Here is an 18,512-nt window from a genome sequence, read left to right on the forward strand (position 1 = left end):
TAACCGCTCCGTTTATGCGACAGGTATAGTACATTTGTGTCTTTTTTTTTAGAACTTATTTAAAAAAATGAAAATAGGAGAAGGTGCAAGAAGGTGGAACACAATCGACTTTAACTAAATACTTCGATGTCTCTTTATCGGCTTTTCTGTCTCCATTTAAAAACAGGTTTCTCTATCTGATTCATTCGGTGTTTAGGATTTAGGTGGAGTTTAGGTATAAAGTTTTTATAGAATTTTCAACAAAATTTGTAAGTGGGGATATAGGAGCTCCAACTAAATATTTGGATGTCTCTTATTGGCTTTTTTGTCCCCACTTATTCGCTGTTTAGGGTGTAGGTGGAGTTTAGGTAAAGATTTTCTAAAACTATTCAAAAAAAATTTGCAAGTGGGGATAAGATAAGATAGGTCTTGCTAACTCTGAGCTGCATTTTTACTATGATATTTCTCATCAGTGCCTTTCGAACGTTTCAGTAGTGCATACAGCTTTGCTATAGTATTCTTTCGAAAACGATTTCTTCAAGTGTTCACTTGTACGGACCAGCAGTCTTAGACGCCCCTACGTGTACGGATTCCATAAAGTATTCTTTTTGTAAAGAGGTAAGTCTTATTTAATAAATAACAACTGTTTCTAATTAACGAGAGGCGGTAATATCTCGCGCGTAGTTAGGCGAAGCTGCGACCCTTTCGAAGCGACGCACCGTGTGCGCATCTTTACGCGAATCAGTTTAATTGTTACTTGCAACTAATAATTTGTTTCTTTAATTTAATTTTTTATCCTTTAATAATAACTCTTAAATAATAATTTTGTTTTTTCGTCCTGGATAATATATCATCTTTCTTTTATAAATGAGTATGTTGATCATACTTTTCTCATAACTTTTAAATCATAATTCTTAAATATGTAAATTCTAAATAAATTCTACACTTTTAAAAATTCTTTTAAAAATATATTATTTAAAGAGTGATGGCAAAAGATCTGTTTTTTCGCCTGTTTTGTAGAGAATTTTGGGATCTCGAATTTCAAACTTTTTATGTCAAATACTATTATATGATGATTAATCCCAGAGAAATTTCAAGATAAGCACAGTCACGGTTTCGGAGATAAGAGGTGAAAGTTTCTCATCCCTGACTATAGAAATCATTACTTTAATCCTCTTGCATCTCCGGAACCGTGCCTATGCACATCTTGAAATTTTACTGGGATTAATCATCATATAATACTATTTGACATAAAAAAAGGTTTGAAATTTGTGGTCCCAAAATTCGAATCTATAAAATGGGTGAAAAAAACAGGTCTTTTGCCATCACTTTTTAAAATTTGAATTTTGAAAAAATAACTTAATTTTTAAGATATAAAAAGTATTTCCTATTTTTTTTTAGTAATTATTATTCTTTATTTTATTTGATTAGAAATACTATTTTTATTACCTAAGTATTTGCAATAAGAATTGAATATATCGAAATATAATCAATTTCATAAGAATTATTTCCTTAACTCAAAGCATTGGTCAAATAGAACCAATAAATTTGGCAAGAAAAAACATTTAAAATAAATAATTCATAAACTTTTTATTATTCAACAATTCAAAGTTCAATTAATTTTTCAAGAATTTATTTTTAATCTTAAAAAATTCTAGAAAACTTCTTTTTACTCTAAAAAAATTCGACACATTCAGAGATTTATCAGTACACTGCACAATATTAGCAAATAAAGATTTTTATTAGTTATATATATAAAAATATATTATTTAAAAATATATTATTTAAAGAGTGATGGCAAAAGACCTGTTTTTTCGCCCATTTTATACAACCGAATTTTGGGACCTCAAATTTTAAACATTTTCTTATGTCAAATAGTATTATATGATGATTAATCCCCGGAAAAATTTCAAGATGTGCATAGGCACGGTTCCGAAGATGCAAGGGGGTGAAAGTGATGATTTCTATAGTCAGTCTTATCTCCAAAACCGTGACTATGCTTATCTTGAAATTTCTCTGGAATTAATCATCATATAATATTTGGCATAAAAAAAGTTTGAAATTCGAGGCCTCAAAAATGAGCAAAGTTTGCTATTACTCTTATTTGAAGTTTGAAAATAACTTAATTTTTAAGATGTAAAAAATATTTTCTATTTTTTTAGTAATTATTATTTTATATTTTATTTATTAAAAATACTATTTTTATTACCTAAGAATTTGCAATGAGAATTAAATATATCGAAACATAATTAATTTTGTAAGAATTATTTCTTTAAATCAAAGCTTTGGTCAAATAGAAATAATAAGTTTGGCAAGAAAAAACTTTTAAAATAAACAATTGATAAACTCTCTATTATTCAACAATTCAAAGTTCAACTAATTTTTCAAGAATTTATTTTTATTATACGTATTCAGAAATGTATCAACTACTTACACCATAACAGCAAGTACAATTTTTTTATTATTTATAAAGCAATATAGTAAAAATGTACTAATCGTATACAGGAAGATAACTACCTTGTTACGATCTTTGTAATAATTAACAAAAAATTAATTAAAGAAAATTCATGAACACAAGCGCGCCGTGAGAAAAAACATCGCAATGTTAAACGATTGTTAGACGCAATATATAATTAAACTTGATTAGTAATTAAAGATTCATTATTAATCCCAATGCTTTGTCGTGTACTTAATAAGCGCGTAACATTAGGCTGTCTCTTCTTGTTGTGCGTTTGCGCAGATTGGCCTCTTTTAATTAATTTCTCCTTAATTATTGCAATCGTAAAACAATAGAGAGGCCTTTCCTATTCAATTAAAACCATTCTACTTGCACACAATAAATAGTAAAATTATTATCAACGTCCTGTATATACAAGTAGATAATATATAATTAACTTGATAAATAAATATTTGATCTCTCTGATAATAAAAATTTATAAAAAGAAAGATAAAAAAGAATAGAAATATATAAGATTTATATTTTTTAAAATATTAAGAGCTAGCAAGTGGTATGTTAATTTCAAGGAAAATTAAGTTTTTTCAAATTAAATGATTGTGCTCATAATAAAATTTTTTTTATACAAATACTTAAAATAATTTTTCGAAGATTTATTTTTGAGATTATTTTTTAATATACCCCTATATCTTTCTTTTAAAGAAGCGTAAAAATATGTCAGAGCAAAGTCGCTAAGTCGAGAACTGAATCTGAGGTTTTTCTTGTCCCCCCCAAACTAATAAATTATATATATAACTATTTCAGTGTTTCCGATTTTTATTGCATGTATGTAGGATAAAACATTTTAGCTCAATTTAGACTAGGAATACTAGTTTAATTATTTTTTGGTTCTCTATCTCTCTTTCCTTTTCTCCTCTCCCCTCTCCCTTTTTTATTTTTTCGCATTATTTTAATTCAATTCTATTATATAATTTCAGACTATTAAAATGCAGAGACCTAGAATTACGTATTTCCAATATGATGACGGGGGTAACGAGGTGATACCATATTTATTACAATATGGTCATATTCCGTATACAGTGGAAGTTTTATACGATATGCATCCTGTTTGGCGTTACAAAAATCTAAGTATGTATATATGTGTATATATATATATATATATATATACACATATCGTTGTATGTAAATGAAGTACATATTTAACGCATTCAATTTATCTTTTCTCTACGCAGCTGACCCACGCTGCCAACTTCCCGTGATGGAAATCAATGATAATTCATTTAAAAACATCACAGAAATTGGAAAATATTTGGCGGAAGAATTTGGTTTATTAAAAAATGAGCAAGTAAAACCATACGTTTTACAATATGTAACATATCTTAATGATATAAGGAGACGTAATTATTTATCTTTTAATCTTCTAATCTTTTAATCTCTTTTGATAAATTTTAAATATAACTTTGTTTAATATTTAAGGTATCTCAATTAATTGCATGGAAAATGGTTACAACGGAGTATTGGGCCATTATTGTAGACCACTTCTCGGACGTCACGAAATATTTTTATTTAATGTATTAGAAAAGTACTTGGAGGAAAGCAATTACATTTTCTCACGTGTAAGCTGCTGAAAATAATTATCCTTTTAGAAATAATTTTGTTAAAAGTAAAAAAAATTTAATAAATATAAAAGAAAATTTCTGGCTTTTGTAAAAGGTTCTCACATATTTCTCTTTTCAGCTGACTTATTTAGATATTTTTTTTGCGGTCACGGCATACAACATTGAGCGCAATCACGGACTGGATATAACAATGGGACTGCCAAATTTAACGGCACTAAAAAACAGAATACTTTCGCGCTATCCAGCCCCACTACATGATCCAAGTATTATTAGTATACACATGTATAAATATTAATTTGCTGCAGGGTGGAGTTAGTTTACGTGGTTGGGTGGATAAGATCAGGATGATCAGGGGATGTCGCGGTGAGCCACCTGAGACATGATGCCTTCTCTGGAAGAGTCACCACATAACCCGTTGGGCCGGACATCGAGGGGGAGAGGAGTAATCGTGGTCCCCACTTCTCTCTACCCGATCTGGCCCCTTCTGGGTCAGGTCGAAGGATGAGGCACACTTTGAATCGGTGGGTGTCCTGTGCACATGCGAAGAGCAATTCCCAGGATACCCACAATAACGCCAGATAGAGGACTGCCGACGGGTTTAGTGGGTCGGAGGAAGGCCTTCAGCTTTCCTTTCGTTATTTAACGTTAACCATCCCCACATAATCCAAAGCTTCCCCCGAAGTGGCGGATATGTGTAAGCACATTCCCGTCGTAAAAAAAAAAAAAAAAAAAAAGGATCGCGGTGAGCCACCTGAGACATGATGCCTTCTCTGGAAGAGTCACCACATAACCCGTTGGAACCGGCCAACGTGATATCTGTATAAAGGATTCCTCTCGTCCTGCTCCGATCGCAGGAAAAAAAAAAAAAACATTCTCGTGTAATTTGTATTATTATATTATGTATTTACACTATATATATATATATATATATATATAGTAACCGACTAAAAACGTGGTAATTTATTAATTATTTATTATTACTATTTTTACTATTAAATTCAATGTAAATAATAATTGTATTTATATTTTACAGATCACAATTCTACTGCTGCGCATCGTACCGGTGAATCTCATCAATTTTTAATTAAATTTTGGGTAATAATTTTGTGAAAATTCTCTCGAATTCTGCCATATCTTTATTGTGTAAATACATAATATTTTCTTTAATATATATATATTATAAAGAATTTTATATATATATATACTATATATTGCGTAAATACATAATATAATAATACAAATATAAAATTCTTTATAATATATATATATATATATTAAAGAAAATATTATGTATTTACACAATAAAGTTATGGCAGAATTGGAGAGAATTTTCACAAAATTATTACCCAAATCGCGGATAATCGCGTGGAAATTCTCGCGATCCGCTCTCGGAACTTTCGCGCGCGCAAACTTTCGGCGGCTCGACTCGAAGGTCACGACGCGATCTTTCGGAGGGATGAACTTCGAGCGAGATTCACGGCCGACGAGGTCGGTCTCACGCGTGCAATTGCGATCACGATGTCGCGATCGGATTTATACGCTATAATTAACGGCGCACAAAGACACTAATTAATATTCACACTCGTGTATACTTTCGCGGAGCAGGGATGAACGCGGGAACATGGATAATTCAAACAATATATGAAAATAAATCAGAGGGCAGAAACATTCTAGATTGTGTTTGGAAATGTAATATTTATCGGTGCAAAATTTGATCGACCAATCGGAGCGCGAGAATCTCTCCGTCCTGATTGGTTAATCGAGCGCTTCACTTAGATGGAGTACATTTTCGAACGCAATCTAAAACATTGAGTGCACCTTCGCATTGTTCATAATTAACGGTCGCGCGCTTATCGCCGGCTCCGCGAAAGTACGTGCGTGAGAATTAATTAACATCTTTCGGCCGTTAATTGTCGTTCGAATCGGAGCGCGTCCCGACATCGCGATCGCGCTAGCACGGGCGAGCTCGACCTCGTCGACGGTGAATCTCGCTAAACGTTCGTCCTCCCGACCTTCGCAGCTCCGACAACTCGAGCCGCCGAAAGTTTGCGCGCGCGAATTTCCGAGGGCGGTTCGCGAGAATTTTCGGGCGCTTTCCACGCGATTTCCGCGAGTTCTTCGTCAGATATCCACTAAAGTATAAATCGTACCGAGGTGCAGTGCTCAATTTGGAATATCGGCGACTCCTGGTGCGTCGCCGTCGTCGAAAGTGTGACAGCTAAAACCCGGGCGTCGCCGCGCGTCGCGAACGAAAAAGAGTAACGCGAGTGCGAGTGCTTCGAAGTTCTCGCGAGAGGAGACCCGGGGTGCATCGGGCAACGGCGGAGCGACCGGAGGGTAATTTATTTATTATTTATTATTACTATTGTCCCTATGAAATTAAATGTACGTAATATTTATATTTTCCAGATTATATTAACTCTACAGCTGCGCATCGTACCGGTGAGTCTCATCAATTTTCAATTAAATTTCGAGTCTCATATCAAAAATGATTGTTGCATATTTAATATAAAAAAGGCATTAAAGTAATAGCGTTTTTTACTGGGAGAACTAGTGCGCACTGACAATGAGTGCACATAAAGGTTCTCGCACACAATTTTATAATGACATAAGTATAATTAAAAAAATAAAATAATTAATAGTAAGAACTATTATTATCATTATTCTTATTGAACAACAATAATAATAGCTCTTACTATTAATTATTTTACTTTTTTAATTACTTACGTCATTATAAAATTGTGTGCGAAAATCTTTATGAGCATTCAGTGCGCACTAGTTCTTCCAGTGAAAAACGCTATAAAATAAAAAACTGAAGAACAGGATCCCGCGTAAAAAATCCTACCCATGATGACAGCGCGACACAAAGCGTCGAAATACTTCGCGGCGCGAAGTACGAATCCACATCGCGGAGAGAGAGAGAGTCGCGCGGTCGGTAGCGCCTCCGCGGCACTCTCGACGCGCAATCGGCGGGTGGCGGCAGCTGGCGGCGGCGCGGTTAATCGACTCGCCGCCGCCGCGAATGATCGCTGCGCGCGGAGTGCTGCGCGTGTCCGTCCTCCTGTCCGCGGAGGAGCCGTCAGTGTGCGCGCCGCGGAGTAGCAGAGAGACAGACATCTTGTAGTTAAAATTTCGCGGCGTCGTGTCTCGACCGTGGGTGTCGGTGTCGCGGTTACGTGTCGCGGTGCTTCGTACGTCGTACACGGTGTCGTCCCGGTCCACGTCGTCGTCGTCGTTGCGACCACCACCGTCACCGTCGCCGCCGCCGTCATCGTCGTCGTGCTTCACGTCGTTCTCGCCGCCGCGGTCATTATTCCGATTTCGTCCTCGTCTTTTTCGAACTACTCCCGTCTGTAGCGGCGGCGCGTTTGTGTTCGTGTTTGAAAAACGGTCTTCGCCCGACTCCTCGTCGTCGTCGTCGTCGTCGTCCTCCTGTCAAATCGAGTTTGTCGCCGTCGCCATCTAAATCGGCCATCGTCGTCGTCGCGCGACTCGCGCGTGGTCCAGCGAACTCGAAGCGAGCGCAAGGGAATTCCCCGCCTCTGTCGATCCTATTGAATCGCCGAGTGCACTCGCGAGTGCACCTACCCTCTTGCGAAGGGTGTGTGCGAGGTGGGGACCGCCCTGAGAGAGAAAGAGCCGTCGTTTCTCTCTTTCTCACCTCCTTCGAGAGGAAGAAAGAAGAAGGTGTCGATGAACATTTCCTAGGCACCGATGTGCCGCCGTGCCGTGCGATAACTTCCGTCACCTTTCCGCCGCCACCCTCCCTCCCCCCCCGCCCCCGTCGTCGTCCGCTCTCTCCCTCCCGGCGGCGTATTTCCGTGCGCGCGTGTGTACATGTGTGTGTGCGGCGGCCGCGCCGGGCTCTCGAGGTGAAAATACCGCCCTCTCCTTCTACCCAACCCCTCCGGAATACGCGGAAGGTAGCCGTTCTAACTCTCGCGAGCGCGAGTGAGCACAGGGAGGAGAGAGAAGGAAAAGGAAGACGAGTAACAGTGAAAGAAAGCGGAAAAGAAACGGTGCGGGCGGAGTGACACGGCGGTCCGGCTGCGCGCGAGAGTGAGAAGAGGAGAGCGGAGAGAGAGAGAGAGGAGGAGGCGCCCACTCGTCGTTCATCCTCGTACAGCATGACCTCCAACAATTCGCAGAAGCTCCCGACGACGGATCGAGTGATCAAAAGTAAGCCACATTTTTAAACGCGTCTTCGACGAGACGAAACGCATGCTTTCCGGCGAGTCGCGAGTGCGACTCGCGAGTGCGACCGCGATCTCTACATATGCAAATGTGCGTGAGTGCGTGAGTGAGTGACCCCGCGGCCCCGTCTCTTTTCCGCCCGTCTCTGTCGGTAACGTCGTCGTTGTTCGCGCCTCCTCTTTTCGCTCTTTTTTTTTTTTTCTCTTTCCGGTCCATCTCGTTATAGGTATCTCCGAAGTCGCGGGGATCGAACGAAAAAAATTGATATATTATTTCGAATTGTCAAATATTTATATTTATCTTCCCCGCGTAGAGATACGCAAATTTTTTTTTTTTTTTTTTTTTTTTTCATCGAGGAATCCTCTCCCCGGATTCGAGATATCGAGACGTCGATCGGAGCGAAGTAGGCGCGTCAAAACACGCCGCGTGTCTTACACGCGATTGATTTTCTGCCTGTCTGCCAGCTCGTTCGCTCGGCGACGCCATTGCTATCGACCTGGCCGCGCGTTCGGCCGCGAGAGCGGAGCGGAATCCGCCAGGCGGATTCTCCGCTCCGCTTCTCGCATCCTCGTCAAGGAAGGAAAAAAAACTCGACTTCGCCCTTCGCGTTCCGTGTAGGGTTGAAAGGCCGCGGTCCAGCGGGAACCTAACCAAACCTCGACGCGGCGCGATCAACCCCTCCCCTCCCCCTCCCCCGCCATCTTCCCCGGAGGTTTCATCCCGGAGGTCGCGCTGCTCGGTTAGCCTCGTTTCCGCGGGGTCGAGGAACGCGATCGTCTCGAGGACGCGAGCGTCGTCTCCTCGCGCCTTTTTTTTTTTTCCATCTCTTTCTCCGGATGCGAATGACGCGTTCTCCTCGAACAGCTGACTAGCTGTCATTGCATGTAGGTCCGCGCGCACGTATGTGCGCTATGTGTCATTTAATATGCGTGCGCGTTTCGAAGACGCGGCCCTGCGTCGTTTAAAGAGGCGATGTCGGAAGCGTGTTCGGATGACTGATAAGTCGAATATTCTATTATATAGGGCGGGAAGATACTTGTTGCGTATTGCATATAGACGCGCGAATTGTTTTCTTCGGAGTGTCGGCTGGAAACAAATTTTACAATGATATCGATCGTTTTTCGATATCCGAGAGGAGGAGGAAAAAGGTGGGTGAGTGCTTACGGTACATATATATATATATATATATATATATATGTATGTATATGTACAATATATTGTATATATCACTGAAAACGAGCGTCGTGAAAATGAGACCCCGGTTTTAAGGGTCCACACAGGTAGTACTCTTTAGGTCGTTGACCCTCGCAGTATGGGGCTTTTGTATTTTTTTTTTCCTCTTTCGTCGCTCTTTTTTTGTCCTTTTCTATTCCCTTTTTTCCCCGATTTTTATGGTTCACAGTTGAGCGAATGCCGCATCTTCCGCGTTCCGTTTCCGACTTTCTACGAACGCATAATTCTTCGATTCTCGATGAGGGTGAATCTAGGTCATATGAAATTGACGAAATAAAAGTGCACGCGCGAGCGAGACTGCATAAGTATTTTAATAGCGCCTCGGGAAAAATCTTGACGCGAGAAACTGATTTTTTTTTTTTTTTTTTTTTTTTTTACACAACTGCATAGAAAATTTTCTCTTACAATTTACCCTGAAAATCATGATAAATCATTGTGGTAGATATTAATATTTTTTATTCTGGTAAATATTAATCAGAGAAACTCTTATAAAATTCTTCCAATATTGTCCCATGATTACTATGATTTTCGGAGTAAATTTTAAGAGAAAATTCTCTCCGTGTGTGTGTATATAGATTAATATATGATATAAATATTGCCTAATCACCCGCGTTTGTCTTGACGCTTTCAAACATGAGGATTTACGATCTTTTTTTTATGCACGCGTTTATTTGCCGTGTCATCTCTTTATGCGCAACCTTGTTTCGCGCGAGGTTCTGCGTTTGTCTAAAATGTCGGCGACTTAACCCGAGATCGTAAAATTTAATGGCGTAATCCGATACTCGAGCACCGGATAATCCGGCTCTAGTGTACCGATTATGTAGTTAGAGATAGATGTGTATCAGAATATATATATATAGTATAGGAAGTTTCGTTCTCATACATACATATATAACAATTCTCATTGTGAATCGAATGAGACAGATTAGACGTATCTCTTCCGGATAATCGAAAATCGATTAAAGCATTCCGCAAAAGATTAAACGAGGAGCAAATCATATATCTCGTTTGACAAATATCTGTCAAACGTCGCGCTGCAGAGAGAATTTTCTCTTAGAATTTATCCTGAAAAGCATGATAATCGTGGGACAATATAATAATAGAAGAATTTTCATTAATCGATTAATTTTACTATGTACCTACATATTAAAATTAATGCAACATATTTTATATTTTATTGTGGTATATATTAATATTTTTTATTGTAAATATTAATCAGAGAGAGACTCTTTAAAAATTCTTCCATTACCGTATTATAGATTTTCAGGATTAATTCTAAGAGAAAATTCTCTCTGTGTGTTTATTTTTTTCGACTTTAGACGAAAGATTAAAATACTGCTGTGTGCATTTATTTGTGTAAACGAAAAGTCATTTTAATTCGTATCGTTTAATGCGAAAATCTCGAAATAGTTTTACGCGCGCTGTCGTAAATTGCCTTATACAGGATATGTAAGCTTACATTTACATTCCCCAACCCATTTTCGTCACTGTCAAAGAACTCTCTCTCCCTCTCTCTCTCTCTCTCTCTCTTTATGCAAATGTTCGCGGTCGCGTAAATAATGTCTCATGATCGTAACTCATTGTCCGCAGCGTAAATTTGGAATGTCTCCAGGAACGCCGTCGGAATAACGGATTCGATAATCGATGATTGTTAACACTGCCAGCTTTTCGACGTCCCATAATTTTTTTTTCTCATTTCCCATTCTTTTCCAAGGACGAAACAAACGTCCCAGCTCTTTCCCACTCTTTCATCCACCTCGTTACGATGAGAAACGTACATCGTAATCGCGAGAGTGGCAGATGCATTAGCATGATTTTTCGTTGTAAATTCACGCGCTCGTCGTCGTCTGGCGCCGGATACGTTTTCGTAATCGTTCCCGCTTCGAACGTGCCAAATCGTAAGGAATGATCTTCGCGGGCATGGCTTATCTCTTATTCCCTGATACGCGAATAAACGGAGCACGTCCGGCTTTTGCGCGATCGGTTTGGTTAGCTACACCCTCGATTATCCTTTCGCGTAATTTCGAAATGTCACTTGAACGAGATGCGCGCGCGCGAGATTCCTCTCGTAATTTATTCCACGAACGCGTGTGTACTCGTAATTTCGATGTTTCGTGCCGCGACACGAGATGTACGGAAAGTTAAAATTCAGGTCGACGCGTTTCGAGATATATATGCATTTAATATTATAAACCGCTTTCCTCTTCAGCTTTTAAGAGCGCATATATAAATGACGAACGTTGTTGTATGCGCGGTCTCTCCTTTAAGAAAGAATTCTTCTTTGAAAAAAAAATTCACGCACGGAGAGAATTTTCTCTTAGAATTTATCCTGAAAATCATGGTAATCGTGGAACAATATTCTCTGATTATAATATTATATTTACCACAATAAACAAATATTAATATTTATCACAATAAAATATGTACTATGTACATGTACATAGGTATTAATATTTTTTGTGGTAAATATTAATCAGAAACTTACAAAATTCTTTCAATACCATATATTGTCCCACGATTACCATGATTTTCAGAATAAATCATAAGAGAAAATTTTCTCTGTGCGGTAATTGAAAAGAGTGTATCGTGAGAGAGATTCTCTCTCTATTTACTCGTTCGACCTGCACGATGTCGTTGAATTATCCCCCGTTAAAATTAGATTGCTCAAGCTCAATCGTCATTAGAATGACGGACACAATTGATTATCAAATCGAATTGTGACGACATCGCTGCCAAAAGTCGCGCTCCAGCTCGACGTGACGGACCGGCTCTCTCGGCTTGGGATTATTTTAAGAATCTGACGACAACGCGCGCGTGCGAAATTGAGAGAGAGAGAGAGAGAGAGAGAGAGAGAGAGACAAAGAGTGAGAGAGAGAAGAAAAAGGGGCGTCGCGACGCGTCGTCAATTACGTCGGCCGCGCTTTCTCGCGCGTGGACAATTACCGAATTTAAAAGGCATCGCGTTACGCCGGCGGCTCTCGCGTTACCATGCTAATATTTTTGCAGTCTAATTGCGTCCGCGCGTCGCGTCTATTGTGGGAGGAGAGTCACGTTGTAATCGTATTGTACTGGTGCCCCGATGTTCGCAATGATCCATTTTTTTTCCCGCACGTCACGCGCCGAAATATCGCTGCGCGATTCTCATTAGAAATTTCTATAATTTTAGAATTTACATTTTCGAAATAAATTTTAATTAAATATTTATTTAGGAGAATATATATATATATTTCTTTTTATAAATCGATATAATTTTGATATATGAATTAATCGAATGAAAAAATTCTTTGGACACTTGACCTCGATGTTCCTTGCACGAAGTAATCGAGATATATATTTTGGACTGGAAATCTTTTTTTTTTTATTAATGCGCGAGCGACAGCTAGCTTCTCGCCAAGAGATTGTTCTGAAACATATATATATTTTTTTATAAATACCTTGAGAATTTTATTGTGTCGAGCGACTGTCATAAACTAGAATCGTATCGGTTTCTCTTTCAATCGAAACGCGTGCATATTTCAACGCGTGAAGCACGGTATCGCGGATAATATATGACGTGCGTCACCTGCGTGACATTTCTTTTGTACGGAGAAAAATAGCGCAGCGCGTCACGATATTCTTGACCCGCGATACATTCTGATCGCATTAAATATGCAAAGTGCTCGTGCATTTCTGCCGCGCCCGCCTCTATAACGCTTCGCTTCTGTTTACCATTGATAAATAACGGCGCGTCGCGACGAGAGACAGACGTTCTCGAACTTAGAACGCATTAATGACTTATGTGAAGGATCTATAATTAATATTTTATCCTTGAGTCCGCGTGCGCGCGTTTTTTAAATTTCAAGGGAGTAATATTTTCACGCGGATAATTATTTAACTGTTTCGTTTGTTCATTGCATAGAGTCCTTGATAAACCCATTTAATTACTGCGGCTTTGATAAATTGTTAAATTAGAGAAAATCAATTGCTTACACATTCTCCCGTCGATAGGAATAATATCCCTCTTTCTCTCTCTCTCTCTCTCTCAAAATCCCGATCGGTCGATGGGTGCTCGTTAAAGTGAATTATAGACGCTCGTGGAATCATCTTTAATTTATAAAGCAACTGGTGTAGCCTTGCGAGAGATTCGACTTTGCGTAGACGCTGTTTTGCATCGTATGTTATAATACAATGGTCGTACACAACTCGAAATTTTTCGCTCGCCAAGAACGCAGTTTTCCAACAACTAGAGATTCAGAAGTCCGCCGCGTTAACACACACGCGACGATTATTTTCGTTTATTACGCGTTTCGCGCGTTAAATTTGTCGCTCGCGCGCGAGATAAATTATGGCATTCATCGCATATTGTGAGATCCCTCGCTAGTAACATCTTGTGATGGCCACGCATTATTACACGTATTTACGTTTCTCTAAATTTTTGTCCCCGTCATTCGTAATTTGCATAAATACACTCGAAGAGCGTACAAACATTTCAAATTGTCGACGTTGAAGAAAAAAAAGTCTCTATTTTATTAAGTTCTCGACGCATAATTAGATGAGATGCGACTCGTTTTTCGCGCTATTATGCATTTTTTTAATTATCATCCGCCAGCCATGGGAGTGTCGTCAACATTGGTCGTGTTATACAAAATGCATATACATAATGATATATGTACATATATATTTAAAGGTATAATATACATTACACTCTCTCTCTCTCTCTTTCGGTGCTGAGCTATGCTGGCTCCATTCGCGTCGATAATAAACGCCGGTGAATGAACCTCTTTGCAGCACGCGTTTATCTAGGAGCTAATGAGATTCAATGATTACAAGATATATTGCATCATTATCGTGATTACGGATTTCTCGAAATTACGCCATACTGCCACCGATCTAATCGCGATATGCGTGACACGCGCATATGCGTGTGTTTGTCTTATTAAATGCCAACTCTGCAAATTCTTCGGGTTAGATTCCAAGTTTCAAGTATCGGGATTTAAATGCTTGCTGCACGTTAAATACCGACGAAATCGTTTCTAGCTCGTTCGGTATTCGGCTAATTAATTCTTTTAGTTTTAAACCGCACGTGAATTTTTGTTCTCTTTTTTAAGGAATTTTTTACACTTACACGGACGATTCTCTATCGACATATCGCTTTAGTGTTCTCTCTCTCTCTCTCTCTGTATTTATCTATATATCTATCTCTCTCTTCTTCTATGACTTTGATATTTCAATTTCTACTAAATAGACGAGCGAGTGTCGGGATCATGTGCTCTTCTCAATTAAATATTCCCTCATGAATTTTCGATATCAACGTGTGGTCGATAACAGTCTCTCTACAATCCACGGCATACGTCGTTTGACGTAGTGTAACGATAACGATGTTGCCTCGTTCTCATCCGAAGCTTTACAAAATTTTGTTTTGTATAGAAATGGAGTCTATAGTCGGACGTTTGCAAGCTTATGAATATTTAGAATATGGATATACTGTGTAGTGCGTCTTTGACTCATGAGAGATCTTTGCTTTTTCTGCATCTTACAATTAGTAAACATAGCATAATTAAATCGCACAAATAATTTTCAACATTTTCTTTTAAATGGATATATGTATATCTGAATTGCAAAATTACGCAAATATAATTTTTTAGTATTCATAGAATAATATATCCTGGCAGAGGAAATTTTTTTTATTTCTGGTTATATTAAAAAAAAGACAAGTTTAAATAAAAATGTATTTATAGAATAAAATGCAAAAAATTAGGGCACTAGATTGGATTTATTTGCATATAATATTTTTTTTAATTTTACACTCTCCCTTGTAATTATTTTAGCCGCAATATCGAAAAAAATATCTGGAAATTTTATAAAAGAAAGTAATATATACGCAAAACAAATTTATTATGACGCCACATTTTTAATTTTATTCTACAATAACGCGCATAAATCATGTTATCAAATCTGTACGTATATATATCTCTTTCGATAACATTGAATAAAATCATATAAATATAGATTTTAGAGATGTAATATATAGTATATGTCACTCTTGACGTACGCAGCAAAAATTTCATGCGAAATCCCGCAATATTAATTTAAAATATATTAAATCTATTACCAAAGAGAAAGAAAAAGAGATTAACGTATATATATTTCACGTATATACTCTATATATAAAATCGTATAAGTAAACACTCTGAAATAACTGTGAATCGATAAGAGGAAAGATCGATTTCGAGTATTCCAAGGAAGTCTGCCTCATCGGACAATCCCATCGTTTCTTTGATACATCCTGTATCGGCTCGTACGTTTCGCTCGGTTCGTTCTTCGGGTCCCGGTGGCGGTTTACGGCCGCTGGGCGGTGTGTAATAATAGACGCAAACTCTCATTTGGCTAGTCGGCCAACTACATTTGGCTCGGCCGCGGTCCACTGTTCGCTCCGTGGCGGGTCCGGCTGGCCGGTGGCGAAATTTTTGTTGACTTTACGAAAGAATAAATAAACAAGAAGCGAGCCCCTATCCGTCCGGCCGGGTCCTCCGTTTCACGACCGAGCGTGTGTACCGTACCGGATCTGTGCGCATCTGTGTGCGTTCTTTCTCTTTCTCTCTCTTTGCGTGTCAGAGCGGCGTGGTCGGGAATTTTATTTTCGTGAACGACGAACCGGCCGGATCGCGCACAAACGTCCTTCCAGCGGCTCGTTTTATCGCCTAGACGATATTTCCGAAGAGGAGGGATAAATCCACGCGGGAAGACTCGTTTGATCTCGTTTCTCTTAATCGTCTTGTTTATCAGCTGATTGCGAGATATCGAATCTGCAACTATGGGCGTCCGTAGATGGGGGCATTTGTACTTGGAATCAATAAAACAATTGTTTTAGCTCTTCCTTTTGAATAAATACTGCAATTTATTTGCATATTTAATATAAAACAAAAATAAAAAAATTAAGAAGGAAAACTTAATTATGCTTTTTTTCTAGAAAAGATCTTATGCGGACATCCATGTCAACTGTAAGAATCTTAAGAATTCGTTGCAGTTCCATTAAGTTTCGTAAAAAATAAAAAAAAGGTCTTTGTCACGGTCGAATATATTAATGATCCCGAATTCACAAATATATTATTCATGACCCAATTGAATCAATTTTTTCGTTTTTTGAAAATGAATAGATAAATTTCTTAAGAAATTTCTCTATTCTCTTCATTTCTTAAGATTTATCTAAAGAAAATTTATCTAAATAAATTTCTTAAAAAATGAAGAGAATAGAGAAATTTCTTAAGAAATTTATCTAATTGTAAGTCATAGAGAGAGAGAAGAGATAGATATACAATAGATAAATAGAGAGAGAGAGAGAGAGAGAGAGAGAGAGCGCTAAAGCGATATGTCCATAGATAATCGTTTGTGTAAGTGTAAAAAATTCCTTTAAAAAAGAAACTAAAATTTACATGCGGCTTAAAACTAAAAGTATGAATTGGCTGAATACCGAATGCTCAAGCATTAAGGAGCCTTTTTTTTCATTGTTCCTTATCCCTAAAGATCTGTTTGCTGAGTTTTTTAAAATCACACGCTGAGAACTCTTGTTAGGTGTCCTCTGTTGACGTCTTCTGTTGGTGAATCATTGCTATACAACTTTATTCAATACTATATGTATACAATGGATACATATTGTTCGGTGACAGACGTTTACAAACTTTTCTATTATCCATGTTGCAGAGAGTCAAAGCCGCAGTAAAATAGTACTTCCTGAGAATTTTAAAAATTTTCGTCAAAGTAACCGCATCAAATTGTATTCCTTTATAAATCTGTAAATTTGTATTAGTGTTAACAGAATAAAAGATTATTTAGGATAAAACACATTCTTGAGTTCGAAATAGATGTAGCGATCTGCCGAAAATTTTAGAAAGTAGGTATACCGTATCGAATTGTATTCTTTTGTAAATTTGTAAAAAAGGTTGCTAGGATAAAACGCTAGGATTAACCCACATAAACATTCTCTATTTATTTTTCTTAAATAAAAGAACCCATTATGAAATTGATTTTCTACGAATTTTAGGATAATTGGAATAATTTTTTACAAGAAATTGGTCGTATACACTTCAATATTTATTTCTATTCAAGGAAGAAATTTTAGATTGCATGACATTAAGTGTTTGGTATCCGTTTTCCCAATTAACTCTCGTAATTTCTCGGAATATAATTATGTACAGTAGCTCTCGAACATTGTCATTTTGACACGTTCACATTTTCGAAGAGACTGCCGCGTGTTTACGCGTATACAAATAAATTGGCGGTTTGGGATGATAGGACAGGAAATTAAAACCCTCAATTAGTACAACCTTGCAACCTTGTCAGCGAATTTCTCCTACGGAGATCGATAGCAGCTCCTATATATATATAACGGCAAGGAACGGCGTTTGCCTTGTCAGATCGTATTTGCGCTGCTAAAAGCAAATCGCTCTTCTCTATTTAATCGCGTTATATGTATTTTATCGAGAGAAAATAATTAGCTAACATACAGATTATCGAGAAAAAACCGCGTGATAAAAATATCAACGCTCGCGAGCCTCTTTCTCGATTTTTTTCCCTTTTTTTTCGTTGCAGCATCGTCCTTCAAACGCGCGCGTTTGCCCTCTCGCGAGTCCTTGGCAAAAGTGAGATGTCCGATCTCGTGGAATAAATATCATGCGCGCGAAACGAACGAGTCGCACGGAGAAATTAAAACGTACTGTATATGCCGGAAATAAAATTTTATATTTACGGTGATTAAATTGGATTAGTCGATTCAGCTCTACTCTCATCGCGTGGCGAGCGAACTTTTATCCCGGCCGCGACTCGGTTTTTCATCCGGGGCTTAATGTGCCCCAGAACAGATTTTCTCCCCCTTCCTCTCTTTTCCCTCTCTCCCTAACCCTTTCTCGATAGAGCGACGTAGAGAGAGAGAGAGAGAGAGAGAGAGAAGAGTTCGATTTTTCGCGACACGTTGCGTACGCGATGAAATATCGATTTCGATCGATCGATTTTTTTTTATTCGAATTTTCTGCGCCAAGGAGCGGCTAATCCGTGAC

General features: G+C 38.1%; 1 protein-coding gene across 2 annotated transcripts in view; it reads left to right on the forward strand.

Moving 5' to 3' along the window:
- The first annotated feature begins 7,838 nt into the window (after positions 1-7,838).
- Positions 7,839-18,512, forward strand: part of LOC114943697 (serine/threonine-protein phosphatase 2B catalytic subunit 2) — a 128,044-nt gene continuing 117,370 nt past the window's right edge. The window contains exon 1 of one of the 2 annotated variants that reach the window (XM_085487814.1): positions 7,839-8,232. In XM_085487814.1, the coding sequence (XP_085343940.1) occupies positions 8,181-8,232 (52 nt within the window). In that variant the 5' untranslated portion in view covers positions 7,839-8,180. Of the gene's footprint in view, positions 8,233-9,309; positions 9,396-18,512 lie in introns of those variants that run through there. The other variant, XM_085487815.1, reaches the window with a different exon arrangement.

The sequence above is a fragment of the Nylanderia fulva genome, unplaced genomic scaffold (assembly GCF_048542155.1).
Source record: "Nylanderia fulva isolate GAGA-0341 unplaced genomic scaffold, ASM4854215v1 Scaffold11, whole genome shotgun sequence".
In the NCBI taxonomy this organism is placed as follows: Eukaryota; Metazoa; Arthropoda; class Insecta; order Hymenoptera; family Formicidae; genus Nylanderia; species Nylanderia fulva.